The sequence below is a fragment of the Drosophila teissieri genome, chromosome 3L, assembly GCF_016746235.2.
Source record: "Drosophila teissieri strain GT53w chromosome 3L, Prin_Dtei_1.1, whole genome shotgun sequence".
NCBI lineage: Eukaryota > Metazoa > Arthropoda > Insecta > Diptera > Drosophilidae > Drosophila > Drosophila teissieri.
The window spans coordinates 17,603,332-17,627,305 of NC_053031.1; the positions used below are offsets into that span (position 1 = coordinate 17,603,332).

Sequence of the window (23,974 nt, forward strand, 5' to 3'; positions counted from 1 at the left end):
CCTATTCGACTTGGTCAAAAGTTCCGAGTCATGAAATAAGACATTTCAAAAGCGATTTAGAACTGTCATCCTTGTGGGTTTTTAGGTGGTTACGCAGCTGAGTATTCGTGAAAAACCTTTTAGAGCACTTAGTGCATGCATAGTGAACGGCCACTCTGATGTGTGGCTCCACAAGTGAACTCGAAGATGGGTATTTTTGGTAAAAGCCTTTGGACATTGGGAGCACTTGAAGGGTGTTCGCCTGTGTGGATTGTCAAATGCCTCTTAAGATTGGCAGGCAGTGTGAAATTTGAAGAGCAGAGGGGGCGCTCTGGAACAACGGACATTTTTCTGTGTGAATGGCAAAATGTCATGAAAGATGTTATGCACTTTTAAAAGTCTGAGCAATGGGAGCACTGGAACGGTCGATCTTCTGTGTGAGCTCGCAGGTGCTGCTTAAGTGCTGAATTAATCCAAAAACTCTTCGGGCAATGCGGGCATGGATGTAGTCTATCATTGGCACGTCCTCTATTTTCCGATCCATGGTGTACTTCGTCTGTTACCTCGACCTTGAAAACTTGGCTATTGGACTGCTCGATGTCACAGCCTAAGAATGGAAAATCGTCTTCAAGGAGTGGTTAGTTTTTTACTATAAGTTGGTCGTTATGCTGAAAAGGTCCTTCGTCCAGGCTCGGAATACGATAATTTGCGCACCTGGGATTCCTCCAATAATTGACAGTAGAATTGCTAACTTCCCTGGTAGGTTTTCCAAAACTCGAACGCATTTTGTGCATCTTGGCAGCAGGAGGAGCCAATGTATGATCGCTTCTTTCCACTTTTCGAAACTACATTGGCGTGCTTAATTCTAAAAATATTGAACACGTTTTCACAATGCCCGAGGCAAATTCGGCACACCAACTACTCCATTCCTCTGAAATTGAGTTACAAAGTTATGGATCTCGCTTTAAACGCGCAACGATCGAGGGAATTGTTTGTTTATGTTGTGTGAAGGATGTGTGCTGATAGCTATCGATACTATCTTATGCTTTATGAAAACATAACAGTACTTCAAATTTGAAAAATTTTCCGGCCATGAGGTGCGAAGTGCAACTATTTTGATTTTATTGTATTTGTTAGGGAAGAGAAATATATATATATTAATATATATATTAACTTTAATTCTTAAAATATCACTTTCTGCGCTCAAATAAGAAAGTATTTCAGATTAACGGGATTCCCAAAACAACTGTATACATTATAGCTCTTCCATCTAAATCGTTGTCCATCTCTAAGCAATAGTTGTATTTTGGTCAGTGCTGTGAAATGCGGGTGATTAGCCCACGCTTTCCAACACACTGCAAATTCGCATAAAAAGTCAAAGCTTGATTCTTCCTTTAAAAACGTGATAGGATTGGCAGCTAAGATGTCCGACGAGGCCAACACCGCGGTGTGGGATGATTCCCTGTTGGTGAAGACGTACGACGAGTCGGTGGGATTGGCCCGCGAAGCTCTGGCCCGCCGTTTGGCAGATTCCACCAACAAACGCGAGGAGGAGAACGCCGCTGCCGACGAAGAAGCTGTCGAGGACTCGGCCACTGGTGGGGCCGCCAGCCCGGAGCCGGTGTCCTTCAAGGTGGGCGACTACGCCAGGGCCACCTACGTGGATGGTTTGGACTACGAGGGCGCCGTGGTGTCTATTAACGAGGAGAAGGGCACCTGCGTCATTCGCTATTTGGGCTATGAGAACGAGCAGGAGGTGTTGCTCCTGGACCTCCTGCCGTCTTGGGGCAAGCGGGTGCGTCGAGAGCAGTTCCTCGTCGCCAAGAAGGAGGAGGACGAGCAGCCGAGCCGCTCCAAGTCATCCGCTGTCGCTTGTGGTCATCCAAAGACTCCCAAGTCTTCCGGAAGGAGCAGGATCTCTGGGGGACTGGTTATGCCGCCCATGCCACCAGTACCGCCCATGATTGTCGGACAAGGCGACGGTGCCGAGCAGGATTTCGTGGCCATGCTCACCGCCTGGTACATGTCCGGCTATTATACGGGCCTCTACCAGGGAAAGAAAGAAGCCAGCACCACCACTAGCGCCAAGAAGAAGACACCCAAGAAGTAATTCCATCTCATCTCATCACATCTTTTCTAAAGTCTTGTAGATATTAAGCGAACAAACCAATTAAATATTGTTATGTTAAAGAGTCAATGTCCATATGGTGGGATCTCGTTTCAATTGCTAAATGGAAAAAAAGCCGAGGCAGGCAGAAATTTTGGTTGATACTTCATATGGCCACTTAAGAAAGTCAGTTCTGTGACACATTTCGTGGCGAGCGGTTGAGTTCTCGGAAAATTTGTAACGGAATATTCCTACCCTTCGATAGAATACCTTGATTTTAGCTGGCTATATACAAATTAGTAAACGAAAACATCGATCTATTGATCTGTCGCAGATTCTTTTCATATTATATTATATAAAAAAAAATTATCTTTAATAACTTTCTAAGTACGTATCGTTTTTTAATTATTTCCTTAATATATGTTATATGGATTAAAATTGAGATATAGAGACGAAAAGAGTATACAGTATTCCAAGTCAACAAACGGACCTTAAATAAAGTTTTGGATCTTTTTACCGTCCGTTTTCAACACTGTCATATGCATCCTTTATTTTGCAGGCTTACGATTTGAAGTAAAAGTGGTAAATTCTTCTCGTTTGCAATGCCGAACCAGATGAGAGTCCTGGACTTTGGCGATGGATCGGTGCCCATCCAACTGGACTATCCGGATCCGACGGTCTTCAGCGACTGCAGTAGCTACGGCGATCGTGTTCCGGGTATCCATTGGATCGAGATCGCAGTGCACCATAAGGGCCGCCTAGTATACTCACCAAATCCGGAACAGATAATCCTGGATGCCTTATACCAGGCGATAGACGGGGCGGACTTCTTTCCCGTGTTCTACCAGGTAGATTTCACATTCCTCAACCACCCGACACATGGAATTTAAACTTCATAAATCTTGCCTGATTTTCAGCGTGGAAAGAACGCGGATACCCTACTGGCCAGGAACTGCAAGGCGGCCATTGATAATCTCTTCAAACAGCGACTGTCCATCAATCTGGAAAGAGGCGCCTCCATTCCTATCAGTATCCAACTAGGCGTGGCCCAGTACCGACGAGACCAAATAACTCCAACGCTCCACATCGCAAGGGTAGTCACCAGACTGATGAAACAATTGATTCAAAGAGACGGTGTGGATGGACTTCTTAATCTGGACAATTTTGGAGGTCATCCGGAGTTCGAAAACATTGTGGTAAGCCTGGCCAATCCGAGTATCCTCTTGAACGTGTGTCAGGTGATAGTCCACAACGACTCTGAACGCTTACGGTTGAACGGAGTTATATTGTCTAACAACCGCATTCGGGATGTACGACCCCTGATGCTACTCGCCAATGTGGACCACGCCTTGCTCGACTTAAGGGGCAACAAGGTGAGTTGACTTCTCCCGGTTTAAAAAGATCCCGTATAAATTTTCTTGTCTAGATCAAGTCGGCCGAGCGCTTGTGTCGCGCGCTGGAACAATTCCGGGCCAGAGAACTTCTACTGGAGAACAACCCCATTGTAAAGACATCCAACTTTCCGGGAAGCATTAGATCCCTGGAGAGTAACTTCCAGTTAGTGGTGAGTGCAGAACAGGTCGTCTTCCTATTGAAAAGTCACCAAATTCCTGATTTTAAACTGCTCCACAGGATGGAAAGCCTTTTAACATGCTGCACAAGTCCGTTTCGCCTCTGGATGTGGAGATCGATTTGGAAGTAGATGGAGCGCGGCTTGATGCAAATAACAAGTGGAAGTTGCCCGAGTTTGAGTACAGCCAGCATTGGCATGCCTTTATGGTGGGTTGACCTTTGATTCCCGAAAAATCTGCAGATATGTTTCTTTTACTATCCTCCAACAATTATTATCGTGCAAGTCAACTTACACATATGAATAATTTTAGATACCCGATCCCATAGAAGAATTCAACCAGGAGGTGTTCTTTGACTTTTTCTTTATTAAGCTCGATCCGACCCTCAGCAACTTTTATCCCTGCTATTATAAGGTGAGTCTGCCAATTTGTTTCTCCATCAGTTTTTTGCGAACAATAACTTATTACAATACCTTATTGTGTAATTCAGTACATTAACACGGAGCACGTTTTCCTCGTGCGTAACTGCTTTGATCAAATTGCACATTTGGTAAAAAATTGCAACCTAGAGATGACTATTCCGACCGACAATCGGATTTTTCGCTACTACCTACGTATGAATGTGAGCACCTTTAAGCAGCATCACGTCGATCCGGAGGAGTGCATACAGAAGGCTGTGTCACAATGTTATGTGGCACAGAACCGAATGCTTAATCTCGCACGGTTTCAGTATAAAGAATGTCTAAAGGACGTGGTGGTGTCTCTAAGCTCGCCAAAGATTTTGACTTACGTACTGTCGGTAGCATCGCGAAAGTTCATGACTACCTGTTCAGAGATCCGCTTGTGCCACAATAAGATCCTTGTTCTGGATGGAGCCCACGTCCTTGGCATGATGGGTTGCCTGCGAGCGGTAGATCTCAGCCACAACTGGGTTCAGGATCTGGCATACATCAACAGTCTTGGAAACTTGCCTCTTAAGTCCCTGGTACTTCACGGAAATAAACTATGCCGCAACTACAAACTTCCCAGCGAGTATGTCAAGGCCGTGAAGGAGGTTTTTCCACAGTTGACCACCTTGGATGGCGTGGACTTGCAGACGAATCCCGGCCAGTCGGTGCAGAAGAACTTTCTTTGCGATACAGGTGCCTACGAGTTGGTGGGTGGCTTTCTTAAAAACTATCTCCGGGAGTTCGAAAACGATGAGCTTCGTCATAATCTGTACAAGTATTACTCCGAAGACTCGCTCTTTACTCTAACATGCAACTACAGCGTGGTTCAAAATCACCAGACTCCCAAGATATTGCAGCGTATATCTAAATACAACAAGCACGCACGAAATCTTCGCAACAAGGATTATTCCAAAGCAAGCGATGGCGTGTTCTTTGGCTCTTCTGATATCGTGGAAATCTTGTTGCAACTGCCACGGGTCACCCACGACTTTCACTCCCTGCAGACGGATGTAATGCACTACGATGGTAAAGTGGCGGTTATCTATGTGACTGGTTTGTTGCGGGACGAGCCACCTAGCACTAGGACCGGACACGGAATCAGATCTGATATTGGTGGTGTCCTTCTGGGCTTTAGCCGTCAGTTTGTGGTCAAGTTCGATGTGGCGAACTTGGTAAGTTATGAAATTACTAGCTATGTATTATGATGATAGTACATAAATTATTTTTGTAATATTCTAGGGCTTGGGTAAGAGAGCTCGTCGTCTAAAGATCGCCAACGAACGTCTACACATAATGAATCCATCGAAAATATTAATGCGAACCGCCTTCAGTGTGAATTATCCTGATTCAAGTGAACGTCATGTGGAAGAGGACTCCGTAGATGTGAAGGATCACAAATTGCTACTGTTTCAAGAGGTAACTGGGCTCATTTCCACTTGGGTCACAGCGATTGTGGAGGAAGCTGATTGGGACTTTGAGCGAGCCCTAAAGTTGTTCATTCAGAAGAACGCGAATCACGAGATCCCAGACTTAGCCTTCGCTTAGGATACATCCAACTAAAGCTTGATAGAAAATATTGTTCACTGACCAAAGTAAATCCAAAAATAGTTGTAGCCAATCGATTAAGAATTTCCTCTAAAGCTAATCATGACAATTTAAACTCGCAATTACAAACCAATTTTCTAGAACTCAAAGGCATTTAATAGCCAAAGAACCATTGTATTACTTTATTTTAGTTCCTGTTGCTTTAGGAAGTTAAAAGAATCGAACGGAATGGAAATGATTGCCATACCCATTCTTAATGTCTTAAATTTTGGTTAAATAAGTGGTGGTTTCATGTTATCTGTGTTTGCGCTTCATACATCTGCAATATTGCTGGAAACTTAAGTTTTACCGGTTTTTCGTTACTTGTGTTTCATCATTGTTAAAAATACTGAACCTATTTTGCGAATTCGACACCCCAATAAAACTACCTTAGATTACCATTAAAATGTAAGATGGCCGAAAACATTTATTTGATAATTAAGAATTAATCACTTGCAAAGAGAAGTCTCTTTTCTACACACGTACGGGAGCTGTATATCCTGGACTTTAAATCCGTAGCTGCGGAGGAATGGGGATTGGGCAGTGGGAAATAAACATTCAGAAAATGCCATCGCTTAAATATTTAAATATTTTGTAGACTAGAAAATGTTTCTAAATACATTTAGCATATGTATTTGTATAATATGTATAATGCATTAGTAAACGCACAGTTCAAGACCCTTACACGATAAATTACAAAGGAGAAAAGTCCGACTAAGCTCTAAGAATTTTCATATATTATTTAATGTGTCTGCTTAATGGATTTAGCCGAATGGTAATGGTTGGTTCATGCAAATTCGGTATGAATGAATGTGTGTAAAAAAGATTGAAAGAAATTCGAGTGTTTTTCATGCTTTTCATGTCTTGGTTTTAATTCCATAACTTAGATCAAGTTTCAAAACAAACTCTAATGCCAAAATGAACGAATAACACTACTCCAAGCTATGAGCGCGTTAATATCAGATAAGTCTTTTGCGTTTCACGTCCGTCTTCGTTTCCGTTTCCGGGTTGTGTGCATCTTGTGTGTGATTGTATGTGTTTTGGGTAATTACAATGGTTAATTTATCAGTAAAGGGGTTGGCAAGTGGCAAGCGCTTCGAATTCCGCTAACCCCTTGGCTTGGACAAAAAACTGCAAAATTGGCGCTCATAGTGGTGATTAGTTAGATCTTCGGTTTTGTATGCTTCTGTGTTCGCTGCGTCTGCAGCTGCTGCTGTATGACCCGATTTGATTTGGTTCTCCAGCCTCCCGATAATGCTTCATTTGCGTCTGCTGCTTACAGTGCTCCAGCCTCCAGAATCCGGGTGTTGATGGTTCTGTTGCCGGGCGCTGCGTGCTGAGGTGGTCGTGTGAGGAGCACCACTGGCGGCGGACGCGGCAGCATCGTCTCACTTCTTACCGGGAGGCGCTATTGGTTGGCCGCGCTCCTTGCCGCGCAGCTTTATGCCCAGAACGCGTTCCATTTTTCCCAGAATCAAGTTGTTTGGAATTCCGCGACCGGCCTCGTAGTCGGTTACCACTTGCTGCTTTTCGCAAATTTTCTAAAATAGATAAAGTTCGAGTTAATTAGGAAATAAATAATTTAAAGCTCCTTTAACCGAACTGAAGTGCCACTTATTGAAAGTTAGGTCACCAAATTAATTGTAAATATCTAATCTTAAGAGGATTTAAAAGACTGGTCGAGGTGAAAGCTACCTCCCAGTGTGAGTTTTTTGTATAAATTAGAGATTTTACAAATATTTGGTAAAAGTCTAATGTTTGAAAAAAAGACTAAAAACAAATAAGGTATAAATAGAAAGCGATGAAGTGCGAGCTGGCTCTCTTTAGCTTGGATATCATTTCTTTCTCTACAATGCAATGCAATAAGTGCAATATTCCAGTTTAAATCTCATGGTTTTATGGTTTTTTCAAAATGATTATTGAACCTACAGTTGCCAGGTCCTTTTGACTGAGGCCCTTGCCCTGGCGTCCCTGCTGGATGAGCTTGCCCACATCGAGGGGGATCTTGTCGTGGCGCAGCTCTTCGGTCTCGCGGTCCAGTTTGGCAGTGTTCTTGGTGGTCACATGCTGCTTGTTGGTGCCAGCACCATCTGTACGAGAAGGTTAGATTGGATCATTACTAGAGGGGATGTCCCACAGGCAGCGTGAAATGTTTGCTTGCGATTGTGAAATCGACGGAACGATGACACAAATAGCAAATGAATTGCCACGCAATGCAGCAGGAGGCGATTCTAGGTTAGACGACAGTGGTGTGGTCGCGAAAGGGGGTCACTCTTCAATGGAGCATGAGGTATTTGGCCGGCACTCACACTTCTGTTGGGTATCCACGGCGACTCCCTGGCGGCGCGCCTGGTTGACCGCCGATTCCGTCTTTAGGGTCGACGATTTGGGTGCCTTCTTCCGCAGAACAGTTACAGAGTCCCAGTCCGACATCTTTTTCGTCGGTTTGTGGTGGACGCGGATAAATGAAAAGTAATGAGTGAAAACTGCCGAACTTATCGCCTCGTTGACTCGCTGCGTCCGATGGAACTTACATTGGCTGCTTTGCTTTGCTTTTGCTCTGCTTTTATTAGTAATTAAAACTACGAAATTCCAGAACTATCTTTAATTCAGTGTTACCAGATGGTTAAACGCCACTCCGCCCGCGTATGTAGTCGACTAACTCTGATTTTGTACTAAAAAATCCTATTTGCCGCATTAGTTCAACAGCGCGATTGAAAGTCCTGCAATTTTGGATAGGATCAAATGATCCTTAAAAATATCTCTGAAATTGTTTGGCTTTGTTTTTGGGTATAATTTTATTCCATTGTTTACACTAATGAGCCGGGGCAACTAAGTAAAAGGATCCAAGAAATAAAAAAAAACAAATTATACGGAATTAATGGGATAAGTCATGAAAAAATAAACATTTGTGGTTTGTTTATATTTTGTATTGCCATTAATGGCAACAAATTGACAACTTTGCCTATCGTAACTCGATATCAGCAAAATCAGCTGTTATTCTGCAGCCGCGCGATGACGTCTATCGATAGTTTTGCAGGCAATATTTAAAAAGTTGTACATTTTTTAGTTTTCTTACATTTTGTCTTACATCTTACATCTTGGAGTCACGACTCCTCCATCTTTTTTTGCACTATTATGAAGACATTTTAACATTTGGTAAGTGATTTTTAAAATATAAGAATATTTTATACATTTATTCGAATTAAGACAATAATTCTTTACTTTACACGCGAATAGAAGGTGCTATATATAGAAGTGGTTATCAGAAAAAACTCGTAAAGTGTAATGTTTATTAGTGCAAATGTCATATATATTTAAGTTTTAAAGTGGTTTTAAATTTAAACAATGGGTATATGAGAACATTTGAATATCACGTATATTATTACCTCAAATTTCAAATAAACTAAATAGCAGTCAATATGATTAATGCAAGGCTCTTGAAATCAATATAATTAATTTTTGTTGAATTTCAATCAATCAATTTAATATTTAATCAATCAAAAGAGCCTTACTCCTTAAGAGTTTTTAATAAAGTTCCCACTAACAAATGCAACAATACATTACCAGATTGCAGTGTGCGACTTTGAGTACTTTTACGAGGTCTAAGGGCTTTTTTGAAGTTTAAAGAAAAGCCCTGGGCTTTGGACGCAAGTAAGTCCTTGACTAACGTCATAGTTACGTACTCATTCGGCTTTTAAGTGTCAACAATGGATCGGTGCCACTTGAGAATGTCATCAGCCTATCGATTCGGCCAGTAATCTTCATAGAGAGACAGATTGTTCGAGTTCTGCGCCAATTACTTATCTGCCGGGAGGAGAAGTCCGATGATATTTCAAGTGAAATCTATACTAAGGATCTGCGGTACAGTTCCTTGTAGGTTTTGTTGTTATCAGGCAAATGTGATTAGTGCCGCCAAAGCAGTAAACTTGAACGTCTGAATCTAAATCGATGGAGGAGGACTTTGGGGCTCGCTATTGTTAGTTTAATCGGGTGACGCTATACTTTAATTACTTTCAATCAATCTATAATTTTTCTTAAAAACAAAATTTCAACTGCGACAATTAAAGATTAAAATAAAATAAATTCAAAGCACTTACAAGCTTTATTATGAGATCTGCAATAAATAAATTAGGTTATAAATTATCACGTTTAGATAAGCTCATATAAACTGTTTTGGAATAACGATAAGCCATGTGACTTACAGAAAATCGCAATTAGCGATTTATGGACTTAATCAGTTTGACTGAGATTATATACATAGTTTGTGTTACTTCTGGTTATTCAGATATCTATATAGATATTGATTTAAAATATGAAAATGAATAGATGAATATAAAATGTTGGAATAAAAACGTGATTTTTATGAAAATTGTGAGTTTGAAATACCTAAAGTAACTCAGATTTCCTAATATTTTTATATATGTATGTAGATTTAAAAATTTGTAGTCATTAAGAATAAGTTCCTATATATACAAAGTGAGATTATATTACATTATTTAGGACTATGATTTCAGTTGTCCTTAATTATCGTAGTTGAGGCCTTTTTACTTAAGTATAATTTGAGTTATCGTTGGTTCTTATCTTCATCTCACCTGAGGTTCCCGTTCCCCACCTGCGCAAATTGTTTATAAATTGTAATCTCTTATCGCGTAATTTCCATTTCTCAGAGCAAAGCAGAGAGCAGCGCGTGGGAAAGAGGCAACTTGGAGGCGATTTGGGCGCGTTTTCATCAGTTTCATTTCGAGCGTTCAGCGGTCGCGACGTCGTGAGCGGATAAGTCGCTTGAAAAACGGTTAAGGAAAAAACTGCCCAACTTCAATTGTTTACCAAGTGCATTTAAATTACCAAATAGGTGTGTGTGTGTGTGTGAGCGCATCAAGAATTACGCTAATTTTAAATTATGGTATAATGTCATGAGCACAATTTATGAGGCATTAACAGTCGTCTGTTCAGAACGAAATTCACATAATTTGCGCCAAGAAATTCGCGCGATCATTTTGGCAGCGGCAATTACATTGCACTTAATTGATCCATTAGACTGCACTCCATCTATCAATATTAGATATTTCCCAGTTGCACCTGCGGTTTCTGTTTATTTTCGTAATTCGCAGTCACAGATTTCTAGATGGAATCCGCTTGGGGAACCTGTTCGACGGTCATCTACGTATAATTGTTGTATAACAAACGGCTAAACAAATAACGTATTTCTGTTGTTTTTTTCGTTCGATTTCGTGATGAGCTCAGCGAAATAATATAGTATTAAATTGTTACCATTCGACGTTTTGCATATGAATGAAAACGGCTGGAAACTTGAGGTGTCTACATTAATCAGTTTTGGGAACGAATTTGGTTTTGCTTGTTTCTTAGTTTTTTTCGGTCTCCATTTCCACGCAGCGTGAGACTTTATTTTTTATTCGCCAAAGGGCCGAAAAGAAAACTGAGAAAAAGAAGAAGTTTTAGTTTGTGCAACTACAACATTTTCCCGTTTGCCCATCAATATTTAATTTATTGGTTACAACTACGTTTTCTCTCCTAAAATTTTAAAAAGAAGCAAAACCTACTCTTTCTGCATTTTATACCAGGTTTCGTAATTTCTTTCAGTGCAGTTAGCCCTATGATGGGTTCAACGTTCTAGGCTAAAATCAAATCTTTTTTTTGCCACAATTCGTGGCCAAATCGCGTTTCGTTGGTCGAGCAATCAAATTAGCAACTGGCAGCCGTTTGCATCACCTGAGTGTCTCAAATGAGCCGAGTGCGTTTTGCACGCGTTTTAATAACGCGCTTAAAATAATTAAGTCTCCGGCGCAGGGAGATTAATCTGGGTTCGTGCACTTTAAGTGGATAGCAGCACAAAGATAGGCAAATTACGCAAACAAATAGTTGGAACAAGTGTCTTGTCGGTCAACTTCCTGATGCCGAAATTCTCGGGGGGATTACCAGATTTATGAGTGGCCCCGTGGGCACGCGACTACTTGGACACGCCACTCGCCCACTCCCCTGTCCAAGGACCGCGGGGACACATTAAATATTTAATTTCTTTTAACTCACATACGAATCTGGGTTTTCTGGGGCTCAGCCCTAGAAAATATGCGGAATTCCCGCGAGTTTTTGCTGCTTGAATATGTCGACGGCTTCAATACTTGTCATTTTGCTACCTGAGAGGCGTGGGTGAGTGTCGGCCCATTATGTGGGCCAACTACCTATGAAAAAACAAACAAACATTTGGCCAAAAGAGAGGCCGAGAAAACCGGTTTTAGGCCAACGACTCGAACTTGTTTTTCCTCTCTACGTTTTCCTCTGCTGCGATCACTTTGCTCTTGGAAAATTTGGTCGCTGGTTTCCATAGCACTGTTTATTCATCTGCCCTCCGTACAAATCGTTTTGGCCAGGTTGCACAAGTTGTAAGCAATTGTTTGGCCCTATTGAAGAGGTAAATAACGTGTTCTTTGGCTTCTGATCTCAGAATAAATATAAGCAAATATATTTACTTCTACAAACGGGGACGGTTGTTCATTATCTCATTTTAAAAATTGCAAAACCAATATATAATTGACAAAAGCTATTAAAGATTAAAATGTACTCAAAATCCTTCATATTAATCACTTTAACGTTCGCAAGCTATTTTAGTCCCAGACAAAGAACCATATTTTTAATGGGCTTAAGTAAATTAGTCCAATTTTATTTCAGGCATGTGTTTATCTTTTTTTTTAACGATATCCGGTGATTTTATTCTCATATTGTTTGTTTGCTCTTAAAAGTTTCGATATATAGTTTTTAAATTGTTCTTCTCCCGTTCTAGTCCTTTAAAATTGCACAATTTTTAGTTTACAAAACTTTTCAAAAATGTATAGGGCACATAGCACGATTACACAGTGTAAATAAGTTCATGTGCTTGACTTTAATTATCCACTTTTACACTTAGAAACCGAAAGAGAGGAAAATTCTCACGATCACCACACTCGCCTCAAATAAATTGCAGAATTTGTCAAAAGTTGTTCACTCTTGAAACGGTGCCAAAATCATTTTGGCATTCGCCATTGCTCACTTAACCTTAACCGAAACACTTTCCATTATATTCCTTTGGCTTCCTTGTTTGCCATCGAAAATAGTCGGCACTGTTCTCGATTTTGAATGGGCATTAGTGAATTCGTATACATACGTACATATTTATATCATTGGGAAAGACGCCATTCGAAATGCGACCGACGTCAGATATTCCGCCTGCCAAAGAACTATCCCCGAAAATACTTTTGGAAACTCTTTCAAAATTCCAAGCAGCATTCCCCTCCTCACTTCCCACTTCCCACTTGTCACGCTGAGGTCAAGCAGGCGGCATATTTTAAAATATTTTCCAACCAAACAATCACACAGACCAGACCGGAGATCCCACAGATCCATCGGAATTGTAATGGGGAAGGTCGCCTTGGGCCCTGGGTGATAAATTAAGTACTTAATGTGCCCAGCCAATTTTCGGCTATCGCATTTAATTAAAGATTCCTAAAGGCAGTCCAAGAACTATTATCCGGGGCTCCAAACGCCGCTTTCCCGGAGGAATTCGACGTCTGCATATTAACTAGATGGTGGCCTTGTCTTCCGATGGCCTATGGCCCAATGTCCCAATGTTTTTTATGTTATGCTCGGAACATGGATGTTCCGGTCGCCCAAGACTGTCCATAAGTACCAACATACTATATGTATATACCAGAGGACTGTGTAATATTTCGCTTTATGTGGTGTGCATGAATATGCGCCATTGGAAGGGGACGTGTCGGGGATTTTAAGTGAATTGCGCTTGAGCATCATTACGATAATTGGTCTGGTCGACCTGGCATTCGCCTTTCGCACACATTCGCTAATTAATATGCACAGTAGTTGCGCATCTTTGATTTTAGCATTCTACACTTCTTTCCAATCTTCTTTTTGGGCGACTATATTCGCGGGCAGCTGTGAAAACCGCTAGCGAACAGCGCGAAAAGCTCTCGCCAGCTGTTTGCGTGTGTGATCAATTAACTTGGCCAGCAATTGATGCAAGTATCTGCGCATTCACTGCTCCACATCTCCGAATAGTTTCGTAATCGAAATTATTCAATTTCCCCGTAAGGGTTCAACGATCCCAGATCGATCAGTGTGTGCTGGAAAAATCAATTGGTGGAATGATGAATTGGATTTTGAGTCACTGGCAATGACTTGTGCTGCAGACTGACCAAAAGAAAAATTAGAGAAAAACACGTCTATAAATTAGGCAAAGTGGAAACAGCAAAAAACGGCAGCCAAATATATTTCTGTTTTGATTTATGTTCTATGCTCTAAAAAAAATAAATTCACAAATGAAACCAGCACGAGGGCAGATCTCTAGAAATATAAGAACTACAAATTTATTGAGAGGCAAAGACTACACCGAAACAAAAGTATATTTCAAAAAAACTAATATTCACTAACAATACTGATGAAAATCCCATTTGTTATTCAATTAAAAATCCCTATTCGATAGACAGTCCACTTATTAATATGCCACATTGAATATGATCGCAATATGTCTCGTGTATAATGAGGCGATTCCCTATATGTACACAATAGGCAAATTAGCCGAATGTCACGAACACTTCTATAGAGAACATTAGGGGAATATACAATATATTAAATATAACTCACAGATCAAATTAGTTTTCCGAGTTGGCGAATCTGTTTTACAAACGAAAGGGGTTGGCAGCAAATTGCCCGCCCAGTTCATAAAAGCCAGCTAAGTAAACACGAGATGGCAGCCAAATTGGAATTTTAATTTCGCATTGAGAAAACACAAAACTAGAAAAATGCCGATGGGATGGCATGGGTTGCAAATGCAAACAAAGGAGGGGCATTCAATTGATTAGGGGACTGCCCAAGGAGGGGGTCTCAGATAGCAGATCGTCTGAAATATCGGGAAATATCTGAAGTATCTGTAGCGCTAGAAAAGTGCAACCAATCCGCTGGATGCGATGGGAATGTGAGGCAATTATTTGCACTTGAAAATGCAAAGATGGCACTGGAGGCAGCAAAATTAGATGCGTGTGTCAGATCGCTTTTTGGCCTTCCGCACATGGAATATGTAATTGGAAATTTCACAAGCTAATTGCAGCTGTCAATGCTATGCCACTGACGTCACAGCTGCACAGAGAGAAAAACTAAGGCAATGGTACGATGAGCTCAAAATAAATACAATATATTCCGTATATTATGCTTGGGAAACAAGACAATGCATAATTGCTTGAGACGTGGTACTTAAATGTTTGTATATTTATACAGAAATTGATTCGATCAAATGCTGTTCTTTTATTTATATAATATTTAATATGCATAATTTATTTCTGTGTACAAGCATCGCATATCCATGATATTTATTTATTTACCATACCATCAGTGCAACAGGTTGCCTAACTGCATTTACCAGCGATCGATGGGGTCGAATCCGTAAACACAAAAAACCCCAAATTTCTTTCGAAGATGTAGTTTTTTGGATTAAGGGGCTTTCGGGTGGTTTTTGGATCATCTATTTCTGGTGCTGCGGCAACAATTTATTTGTTGTTCTTTCCATTTGTGTTTTGACTGGCAGAGCATTTATTTTGTTTGGACGCGTGTTCCAAATGCATTTCCAAAATATAAGCAACATTAAACCGCAAAAGGCACCGAAAATACATAGAAAACATTGAAAACCAGTAAAACCGTTTATTTGAATAATTTTCCCCAAAAGGCACGATCTTCGAGAGTACGATTTTGTTCAACCATAGAGACTAAAAATAAGTGATGCTGCAGCGTTCATTTCCTATTTATTTTTTTTCTTTGGATCTTCGGGCTTGGGAAACTTGGTATTGTATAGGGGAATCCATCCGGCAATTACTTTCCAATCGGTATAATAAACAACAGCCAATGCTGCAGCCAGCCCAAAGGTGGCGGCTGATGGTGCGCTGTGGACATGAGAAAATATTAATAACAATACTGTATGAGCTTCTTAAGTCAGGCTGGCAACTCTGCTCAGAATGCAACTCTGGGTATCTTTCGTCCTTTGGTGCGTACTGTACTTCTGCTTTATCTTCGCACTTACAAGGCTAAGGCCAATGCTTTCTGGTTTTCCGTAGGTTTGTGCCTGCACCATAGGCCACACGCTTTTTTCTTTAAACTCATTGTGATTTTAGATTCTGAAAGTACTTTGCTTGATATCGAATTTTAGAAGTAACGTGTCGGGCCAGCTTGTCACTCCAAAATTTATATTATAACTATCTCCGAAGTCAGTTCGAATTACAAGACGCTAATGAGCTATTGTATACCCATCGAAATTCCCTGCAAAAGGGATTGATTAATCAATGTCGGATGCGGGCACTAAATTGAAACATTACAATCTTTTATGAGCAATCTATGAGCAATCCCAACTTGTTGGCCTGACCTAATTGGGAAAGGAGTGTGAAGGTGGAGACAGGGGTTGGAGTTCGCTTGATGGACTTCGGCTGATGACTAAAGCCAGCCACGTGGAGGACTAGAACTGCAGCAATTTGTTAGCAGGGCCAAGCGCGAATCATTAGCCTAATTTTCAGGGCCAGAGTTAGGTTAGTTCTTGGCGGCGTGTCGCTGCACTCAGAAAAACGAGGAAGAGTGATATCTTGGACAATAAAGGAGAAACTATAAATACGTTTTTATAAAGTTGCAAAATCCTTATGGATTGGTGATGGAATACAAATTTTTAAATACATCTTGAATTAAATTGGACGAGGTTGCCCAAATTGTAATAGATACCTTAGATTAGAGTGGTATTTTGTTCCCAGTGTGGGTGCGTGTGTGCTGGCATTTCTTCCGAACTCCGACTGGATTTCCATACGATTCGATTCTGTGGCCCCTCCCAGATTGTCTTGCCAAGTTCCTTGCCAGACGCCAGCGAAGCAATTTAAATGCCACACCTTTCCGCTGTCTGAGGTGGGTGGCTTCCAGCAGGCCTTCACATATGACACTCGTCGTGTCCATTAGGGCAGCCACAGTCAGGCAGCCAGTGGACAGGACGACAGTTCAAGGATATGCGCCCAAGCGAAGGCTGGGCCCGTTAAATGTTCGCGCAACCCTTTTGCCGCCTCTCAGCTGACTCTATCCTCCATTTCCGTCTGAATTTCCCCAGAGCTATGCGCCTGCTGATTTTGCTACTGCTGCCACTGGTGGCCATCGCCCAAGATGACTACTGCTTCAGCAAGGACACCTCCCGCCTCCAGACCCGCCAGTTCTCCTCGAAGACCGCCTACCAGATCGTCAAGGGCACGGACATCGACAAGCAGTACCTGGTGCCCGGCTGCCAGCCCCAGAAGATGTGGATCTTCCACAGGCACGGCACACGGCTGCCCAAGAAGAGCATGATCAAAAAGGCCACCAGGGTGGCCGAGGTGAGTTCCACAGCTATGGTTTGCAAAAAATGAAGAAAAGACTTTTACTCTCCGTCAAAGCTCCAATAGTTTTATAGCCCTTGCATTTTTCTGAGTGTAATCTTTTTATCGCGAAAGTGAAACCTATTAATTTATTCAGTAAATTACAAGCTTCAAAGAACTTGGCTGAAAACGATAATTCATTATAAGTCAAGCTGCCCACTTAGGAAACGTTTTATTGCCAACAAATATGAGCTATGACTATAAAGTTTACGACGTTGTAATTTTTACAAACATATCATTTGTTTGCAGCACAAGTAACAGCCATTCAAAAGCAAATGGCCTTTAATTTGATTTTGTAAATTCGATGAAGTAGCTCAATGAAATATTTATAAAAAATCGTTTATAGCTGCGCGACCTCATCGTAAAGAACTACCAAGTGGCCAGGACCAAGCCCGAAACGGATGCCCTGTGCCAGACGGACTTGATTGCCATCAAGCTGTGGAAGTGGAACAGCAGCATAACGCCCGACATGGAGGAGTATCTGACCGCCCAGGGTTACGAGGATCTCAGGGGCACGGCCAAGCTGTACCAGCGCTACTACCCCAGTGTGCTGCCCCCAACCTATAACGATACCTATTACCAGGTGAGTTCCATTACGGATAGCTCACATACAAAATGTACATATACTTATTTGCAACTATTTTCCACCAGTTCCGTCACACGGACACCCAGCGCACCACAGAAAGCTTCAAGGCTTTCGCCGAGGGTCTCTTCGGTTCCCAAAACGAAGCTCATCCCGTTGAGATTCCCAAGCAGGACCTGCTGCTGCGTCCTTATGACTATTGCTCATCCTTCAAGAATGTGAACTATAAGGATGAGGGCTCTGAGTACTACAAGTTCCATCAGTCTAAGCTGTACAACGACACCTTGGCAGAAATTTCAACTCGATTGGGGTAAGTTTTCAAATTGAAAAGTAATGGGATTTCCTTGGCAATGATCTATCTCTGGAAAGATCCTTACCAATACTTTATAGTGTTATTCAGTAGAATCGATCTCAGAAATGCTCTTTTTCGTACCCAGTTTCCTTTACACCCTGGAGGAAGCGGACATCAAGCTGATGTACGACATGTGCCGCTATGAGCAGGCGTGGAATGTGAGTGTTTTCCGAGGAACTCGTAGAGAAGTTAATTGGTCAACTGCGAATTACAGGTGGACCGCAACAGCGTCTGGTGCGGCGCCTTCCTGCCGGAGCAAGTAACGGTCTTTGAGTACCTGGAGGATCTGAAGTACTACTACGGATCGGGGTATGGATTCCCGGAAAACGCGCATCTCAACTGCCGACTGGTGCAGGACCTGCTCACCCACCTGAGCAACCCGGTGTCGCCACATGTGGTGGCTCACTTTGGCCACTCGACGGGCCTCCTGACCCTGATTACTGCGCTGGGAATCCAGAAGGACGACATCAAGTTGAGGGCGGACAACTACGATAGTCTGACGAGCCGCCGTTGGAAGAGCAGCCTGATCGATCCGTTTGCCTCCAATTTCGTGGCGGTGAAGTACGACTGTCCGGCGGACTTGGACCGCGAGAAGGTGGTCTTCTTCCTCAACCAGCAGGCCGTGCAGCTGGACTGGTGCAGTGTGGGCCTGTGCAAGTGGTCCGATGTCCTCGAGAAGTACAAGAACATTGCGGACGCGGACTGCGGGGAATACTACTGCCGGACGGGAGGTGCTCCATCGCTGGGATCCGGAGTTACCGGGCTTCTGGCCACCACGCTCGCCGCCATGCTGGTCTACTTAATGCACTAACTTTCAATTAGAATAGTTTTTAACTCGTAATGTACAAATTTCGTACCAAATGGAGGGTCGCCTCGCGGCGGATGTCAGTCAAGTATTTTTCGATTTAGATTTTTTACTTTTAATCCAGCAACAGCACAATTCTTCACTCAGTCGAAAAGTCACACCACACCAAAACACACTTCCAGATACTGAAATATTCAAATTAACGATTTTTCTATACGCTTACTGAACGTGGATGGCGCTGCAGTCAGAAATAGCTTTATATTAACTGAATAAAATGAGTCCTTAAAATGAGATTGCGGTTTGAACTTTTACTTATTTGGCGCCAACGAAACTACTTCATGTATAATGTATAATGCATGTAGAATGTATATGCAAGTATAAGCGAGCGCTAGATGGCGCTTTCAGCAGTACAGTGGGATTATAAAACACAAATTATCAACCGTGCTTGCAATTTAATAAAATTGCTTGTCAGTTTTATATTTTTTTTTTTATATTTTTAAACTGATTCATATAACACAGAAAACAAGTTTTCTTTAAAAATACACTTATTTTAATAAGCACATTGGTTGGCTTGGACTGGTTATGTATAATTTTCTTTAATTAAAGCAGTTCTCCCAGAAATTAACCACCACATTTATTTGTAAGTTTGTAACAAGTAAAGAGAAATAGGGGCATTATTTTATTTTTAAATGAGGCTTAGATGTATCAAAGGCAATTTAAGATTACGTTGGTAATAAATGTAATACAACATCGGATAAAATACTAACCCTGCAGTAAGTCGCGGTACTCACAAGTCGCTTATCCCCTTAATACTTGGCTTAAAACTTGGAAGAAATTCGAATTTAATTACATCTTCTGGGCACAATGAGTGCTCCATCCACGACCACTGTGTCTAGTCTGCAGGAGCATCCTGCCCTGCAATCCCGATCTCCCCTCCAAAAGTCAGCTTTGACAAATCCTTTTCGGGTGTGAAAACCGTAGGCCCTGTTTAAAGTGCCATGCCCCCGCACTTTTCCACTGTTTTAGATTTTCCAGGGAGACATGAGGAGGATAATGGAAGGGATGGGGCAGGTTGTCTGCTATGCAGCGTCACGTGTTTCCTGTTAAATGCTCTAATGATGGGTATTAGGCCAGACAAAGTGCCACTCATAAGTACCGCACACGCACCTGACTCTCCAGCTCCTCTATTTGGCCCCGATTTACGTGGTCCTGCCTACCAGCGAATCCGAATCCAAAAACCGACTTTGTGTCCTGCCTCCGCCTTTGACATCGAAATTTACGCAATATGCGTTTTTTATTTCGCTCACTCGTACGCCTTCGTCCTACCGCCGTATTGGCCATTTGGGCGTTGTCACGGCAGCCCAACTGACGGCTTTTTACCCCGCCCACCATTGAGGTCCTGCCAAAATCCTCGCCGACTGTCTGTCCCAGCTAGTTGAGTGTCCTTGTGATTCACCTGAGGAACGGGGCTGTGTACGTGATCTTTTGGCACTTTTGCTTCTCCAACTCCATCGAATTCCTGGGTTGATAGCCACCCAAGGATTTGTCTAAGTGACTACTTTTCATTAGTTTAATAACTTCTCGAAAATACTAAACAATTACTTTAAAGGCTAGTTCATCCATAAGTAATAGGGAAAAGTTCAAAGTTTTTCAAACGTATACAAGTTTATATGCGGACCCAAAAAAGGCTTGTTAACTAACTAGTTTTTTTATGTTGGTTAAATAATTTATATATATTTTTTATAAATATTAGTTGGTTTTTTCAAACAAATATATATAAGTTTTTATATTTATTACTGAATATTCTTGATAAATCTATGATATTAAACTCATAAAATTCCACTGAAAAATTGTAACAACCAGAGGAAAAGTAATTGCATATCATATTTAAAGGTCACTTCATTTTCCCACTCATTAAGTATTCATTCGTACGGCATAATTATTAAATAATAATAAATCCGCCTGACAAATGAGAGGAAGATATTAAACGGTAGCAACAGTTCAGATTGCATCGAGATGAGTGCATAAGTCAGGAGTATTTTCCAAACAAAAATATTTACCCCGGCATGTTTATACTTTTCGTTTTTCATACAGTTCTTGTGTGTAAGCAAACACTTTGACTTAATTAAAATGGTCAAAGCAAACAAAAACTGCAAAAAAGTAGAGCCAACAAAGAAGAAAATTGCTTTGATAACCAAAATGGACTCTCGCCACCAGCTGGACAAAATCCAAGCGAAAATTACAAGAATTTTTGTGGTCAGGCTATTAATTTTCCAACGTAGGAGTCAAGAGCAAGACACACGCACACACGTACTCACTGTGTGGGCGTCCACTGCGTGTGTGGAAAATGGAAAATGAAAAGTTGCAGTGAAAAATGATTACCAGCAGTGCTGACTTTGTTCTAATTTGGGAATTGTTCCCGCAGTTAAGCTTTACCTGTGAGTGCAGCAAAAATCAAGACAGAGAAGTGCACAAAGCCGAGGCTTAAATACGCTTACCCTCATTTCATATTCTTTAGTTGTATTTTCAAAAGGATAAAGTGAAACATTATTCATCTTTCATTATTTTATTTATATAGCTTTTATCAAAATGTTTAGCTTAGACTTACAAGTTCCAGGCAGCACTTAAAAGTCAAGGTACCTGCAGTAGGGAATGGATTCCCATGCCTTGAAATTTGGTATATCTGAAGTTAGCCCAGCAGGAAAGTCCTTATAAGTTATGAGAATATGTGGTGTTCATAACTGCCTGTTGACCGGTTGTGTAATCCAATGCGAAGACCACCCATTAAATTTTATCTGGGCATTTCATTGCTGCCGAGCTGCTGAGCAGAGTGCCTCCTGGCGATAGTCGGAGTAGCAAACAAGGCCTAATAATTAACCAATTACCTGACGCACTTCAAAGCTTCTGGCCTGGATATCCGGCTCCCACTCCTCGGGTAACACACCCACCCACCCACACACAAACGGAGCAGTGTGTAGAAGCCATTTTGGGTCCTTCGGATCCAAGCTCACACGAGTCGAGCTGCCTGTTGCTGCTGGTCAGATTCCGACCTGGGGCCACAAAACTTTCATCTCCAGCTGCGGACGGGCGGAGCAGTACTCGAATTGCTTATTCATAGCTCACTGACACACAAATGAGTGACCATTAACGAATTGCTGATGGAAGTTTGGGCCTCGGGTCGGACCGAAAGTAGTTGGGATCCTGCCGTGGACAGCAAGGATTAACCCGGATCAAATGTTGTGCAAGGATAGGAAACGAGAAGAGCTGCTTTGCGCTTGGCGGGTTCTAAGTTGTGACTAATAATCGGAATAAAAAGTATCGTCGGAAAACAAGAGTAATGATACAGGAAAGTTATCTCCCCATTTCACAGCCATTTCTATGCGATTCTGAAAGTTATTACTTACCCAACGAAATCCCATTATTTTTATAAAGGGATTAATATATTATTGTGGATATTTGAAATATTGTTTGGAAATTAAATGTATATACAATGTAATACCTATGTTTTCAATTCTGCGTTGCCTAACGACAAGGCTCTGCCTTCTAATCCCCCTGAAATTATACACAATTAATATTAAAACGTGAGCAAATTGGGCTCATAAATTTGGCAGCCTACAAAAAGATGAAGCGGCAGACATTTCATTTGAATTTATATTTATTTTTAGCACTCAATTAGCGGGGGACATTGATTAAGGACGAAAGTGGTTCCCCGAAACCGAACATCCACCGCTGTGCATCACCGCTAAGGGAAAGGGAAAGGGGGGAAAGGACCTCCTGCAAAAGTCACATCCTTCGGTTAAGGATGCCACCTCGAGGACCGTTAAACGCGGCACTTGACAGGCGACCGTCTGTGTGAAAGTATCTCGTATCCTGGCATCCTTTGTTTTTTATGCTCGCCGCTCGGAAGACAAAGCGTGTATGAAATGTGCACCGCAGGGAAAAAGAGAGAATGAGCAAGGGAAACAAGGAAAAGGGAAAGGGAAGGACATCAAAATGGAATATCCTGCTGCATACGCAGCCTGTAGTGGAATGAATATCTGCTGCCATTTACGAGCTCAACTCGAATGGCCTGCAGTGATTCCTGCCCTTCCGCCAGCCGCACATACTCCGTGTTATCTGTCAGAAAGCGCTGTAATGCACAAATTAAATTTATAAATATGCATAATAATTTTTAATAACGTTTCACAGGGCGAGACTGTCACTTGCAGCGCCGGCTTTTTGCCAACGAAATTGACTTCCCGAGGCAATTTGATTTATTTAAGGCTGAGGTGTGGAATTCCGTGTGGATTTTTTCTGTTTCCAAGTTATTGTTACAGTAAAGTTGAAGGTAATCCACGGTTTAGTTCAGCTGGAGATATTCCTCTGGAGCTCGATTCATGATACTTATCAATTGTGATGGATTAATATATATTATTTCATAATTTTTTAAGCTTTGATTAGTTAATAAATTAAAAAACCATTTGACCTGTGTATCATATGGAAAGCTATGTTATTAACAAAGACGAATCAGAGACGATTTAATAAATAATTTATAATTTTATACAAATCTCATGGAGCGCCTTTCTATGCGATTCTCACAATGGCAGCTAAGCGGTAGGCATTGATACAGCCATAAGTAAATACGGATCACGGTAATAGAAGATGGAGTTCCTGCTGGTTCCATCAAATAATATATTAACTGTCATCCGAAAAAATTGTTTTAGCAAATCGATTTTGCAAATATGTTTGCCTTTTTGCTAAGCAGCATTTCCCATCACCGGCGTCACTTTAACTCAAACGCCCAGAAGTGCCCACTCCGCATGTGGTGCTTGTCCCCACTTCATGGTTTGTTGTTCCTGTTGATAATAAAGTGGATTGCTTTATTTTAGTTAGAATATATTTATTAATACTTTTGTTTTGTGCTTCGTGCACTTCCATTCAGTTTTACATTCTTTGAGCAAGTGACATAATTATGTTATTTAACATTACATTACATTTCATTACATTATCCGCGATCAGCTGATTCATTCTTATGCTAATTAACATTTCATATCAAGGCATACACATTTATTCCAACACGCCTCTTAAATTTGTTGTCTTGATTTTCTTTCATTACTTTAACTT

At 41.5% G+C, this 23,974-nt stretch overlaps 5 protein-coding genes across 7 annotated transcripts; 3 read left to right on the plus strand and 2 right to left on the minus strand.

The window, feature by feature from the left end:
- The first annotated feature begins 1,294 nt into the window (after nucleotides 1-1,294).
- LOC122616668 (survival motor neuron protein) lies at nucleotides 1,295-2,176 on the plus strand. Its single transcript, XM_043792205.1, has one exon. The coding sequence runs from the start codon at nucleotides 1,403-1,405 to the stop codon at nucleotides 2,087-2,089; it is 687 nt and encodes a 228-aa protein (XP_043648140.1). The 5' UTR covers nucleotides 1,295-1,402; the 3' UTR covers nucleotides 2,090-2,176.
- A 125-nt stretch (nucleotides 2,177-2,301) lies between these two features.
- LOC122616667 (nuclear RNA export factor 2) lies at nucleotides 2,302-6,846 on the plus strand. 2 transcript variants are annotated; one of them, XM_043792204.1, is made up of 8 exons: nucleotides 2,302-2,473; nucleotides 2,646-2,934; nucleotides 3,004-3,459; nucleotides 3,513-3,650; nucleotides 3,719-3,865; nucleotides 3,970-4,071; nucleotides 4,148-5,278; nucleotides 5,346-6,846. In XM_043792204.1, exons 2-8 carry the CDS (start codon nucleotides 2,689-2,691, stop codon nucleotides 5,649-5,651), a joined length of 2,526 nt encoding a protein of 841 aa, XP_043648139.1. In that variant the 5' UTR covers nucleotides 2,302-2,473; nucleotides 2,646-2,688; the 3' UTR covers nucleotides 5,652-6,846. The 2 variants fall into 2 exon arrangements, with proteins under 2 accessions (XP_043648139.1, XP_043648138.1); XM_043792203.1 differs by lacking the exon at nucleotides 2,302-2,473 and having other exon boundaries at nucleotides 2,617-2,934.
- Nucleotides 6,847-6,949: 103 nt separating this feature from the next.
- LOC122616669 (endothelial differentiation-related factor 1 homolog) lies at nucleotides 6,950-8,593 on the minus strand. Its single transcript, XM_043792206.1, is given in 4 exon segments — nucleotides 6,950-7,231; nucleotides 7,620-7,780; nucleotides 8,000-8,123; nucleotides 8,225-8,593. Coding segments are annotated over 3 exon segments (567 nt in total). The 5' UTR covers nucleotides 8,225-8,593.
- Nucleotides 8,594-10,399: 1,806 nt separating this feature from the next.
- LOC122617348 (multiple inositol polyphosphate phosphatase 1) lies at nucleotides 10,400-19,162 on the plus strand. 2 transcript variants are annotated; one of them, XM_043793182.1, is made up of 6 exons: nucleotides 10,400-10,545; nucleotides 16,831-17,089; nucleotides 17,478-17,714; nucleotides 17,783-18,024; nucleotides 18,152-18,224; nucleotides 18,281-19,162. In XM_043793182.1, exons 2-6 carry the CDS (start codon nucleotides 16,835-16,837, stop codon nucleotides 18,875-18,877), a joined length of 1,404 nt encoding a protein of 467 aa, XP_043649117.1. In that variant the 5' UTR covers nucleotides 10,400-10,545; nucleotides 16,831-16,834; the 3' UTR covers nucleotides 18,878-19,162. The 2 variants fall into 2 exon arrangements, with proteins under 2 accessions (XP_043649117.1, XP_043649119.1); XM_043793184.1 differs by lacking the exon at nucleotides 10,400-10,545 and adding an exon at nucleotides 16,617-16,634.
- LOC122617349 (cytochrome b-c1 complex subunit 10) lies at nucleotides 15,376-15,932 on the minus strand. The gene is made up of 2 exons (XM_043793185.1): nucleotides 15,772-15,932; nucleotides 15,376-15,634 (listed from the first exon to the last, which is right to left on the minus strand). Exons 1-2 carry the CDS (start codon nucleotides 15,849-15,851, stop codon nucleotides 15,493-15,495), a joined length of 222 nt encoding a protein of 73 aa, XP_043649120.1. The 5' UTR covers nucleotides 15,852-15,932; the 3' UTR covers nucleotides 15,376-15,492.
- Nucleotides 19,163-23,974: the final 4,812 nt, after the last annotated feature.

What these genes read in the sequence shown, in the direction of transcription:
- LOC122616668 (XM_043792205.1), top strand. Translation starts at nt 1,403, where the DNA reads ATGTCCGACGAGGCCAACACCGCGGTGTGGGATGATTCCCTGTTGGTG.
- LOC122616667 (XM_043792204.1), top strand. Translation starts at nt 2,689, where the DNA reads ATGCCGAACCAGATGAGAGTCCTGGACTTTGGCGATGGATCGGTGCCC. An exon ending in TCTTTCCCGTGTTCTACCAG is followed by an intron (nt 2,935 to 3,003) that starts GTAGATTTCACA and finishes CCTGATTTTCAG; the next exon opens with CGTGGAAAGAACGCGGATAC. An exon ending in TTTATCCCTGCTATTATAAG is followed by an intron (nt 4,072 to 4,147) that starts GTGAGTCTGCCA and finishes TGTGTAATTCAG; the next exon opens with TACATTAACACGGAGCACGT.
- LOC122617349 (XM_043793185.1), bottom strand. Translation starts at nt 15,851, where the DNA reads ATGAGTTTAAAGAAAAAAGCGTGTGGCCTATGGTGCAGGCACAAACCT. An exon ending in AAAGCATTGGCCTTAGCCTT is followed by an intron (nt 15,635 to 15,771) that starts GTAAGTGCGAAG and finishes TCATGTCCACAG; the next exon opens with CGCACCATCAGCCGCCACCT.
- LOC122617348 (XM_043793182.1), top strand. Translation starts at nt 16,835, where the DNA reads ATGCGCCTGCTGATTTTGCTACTGCTGCCACTGGTGGCCATCGCCCAA. An exon ending in AGGCCACCAGGGTGGCCGAG is followed by an intron (nt 17,090 to 17,477) that starts GTGAGTTCCACA and finishes AATCGTTTATAG; the next exon opens with CTGCGCGACCTCATCGTAAA. An exon ending in GAAATTTCAACTCGATTGGG is followed by an intron (nt 18,025 to 18,151) that starts GTAAGTTTTCAA and finishes TTTCGTACCCAG; the next exon opens with TTTCCTTTACACCCTGGAGG.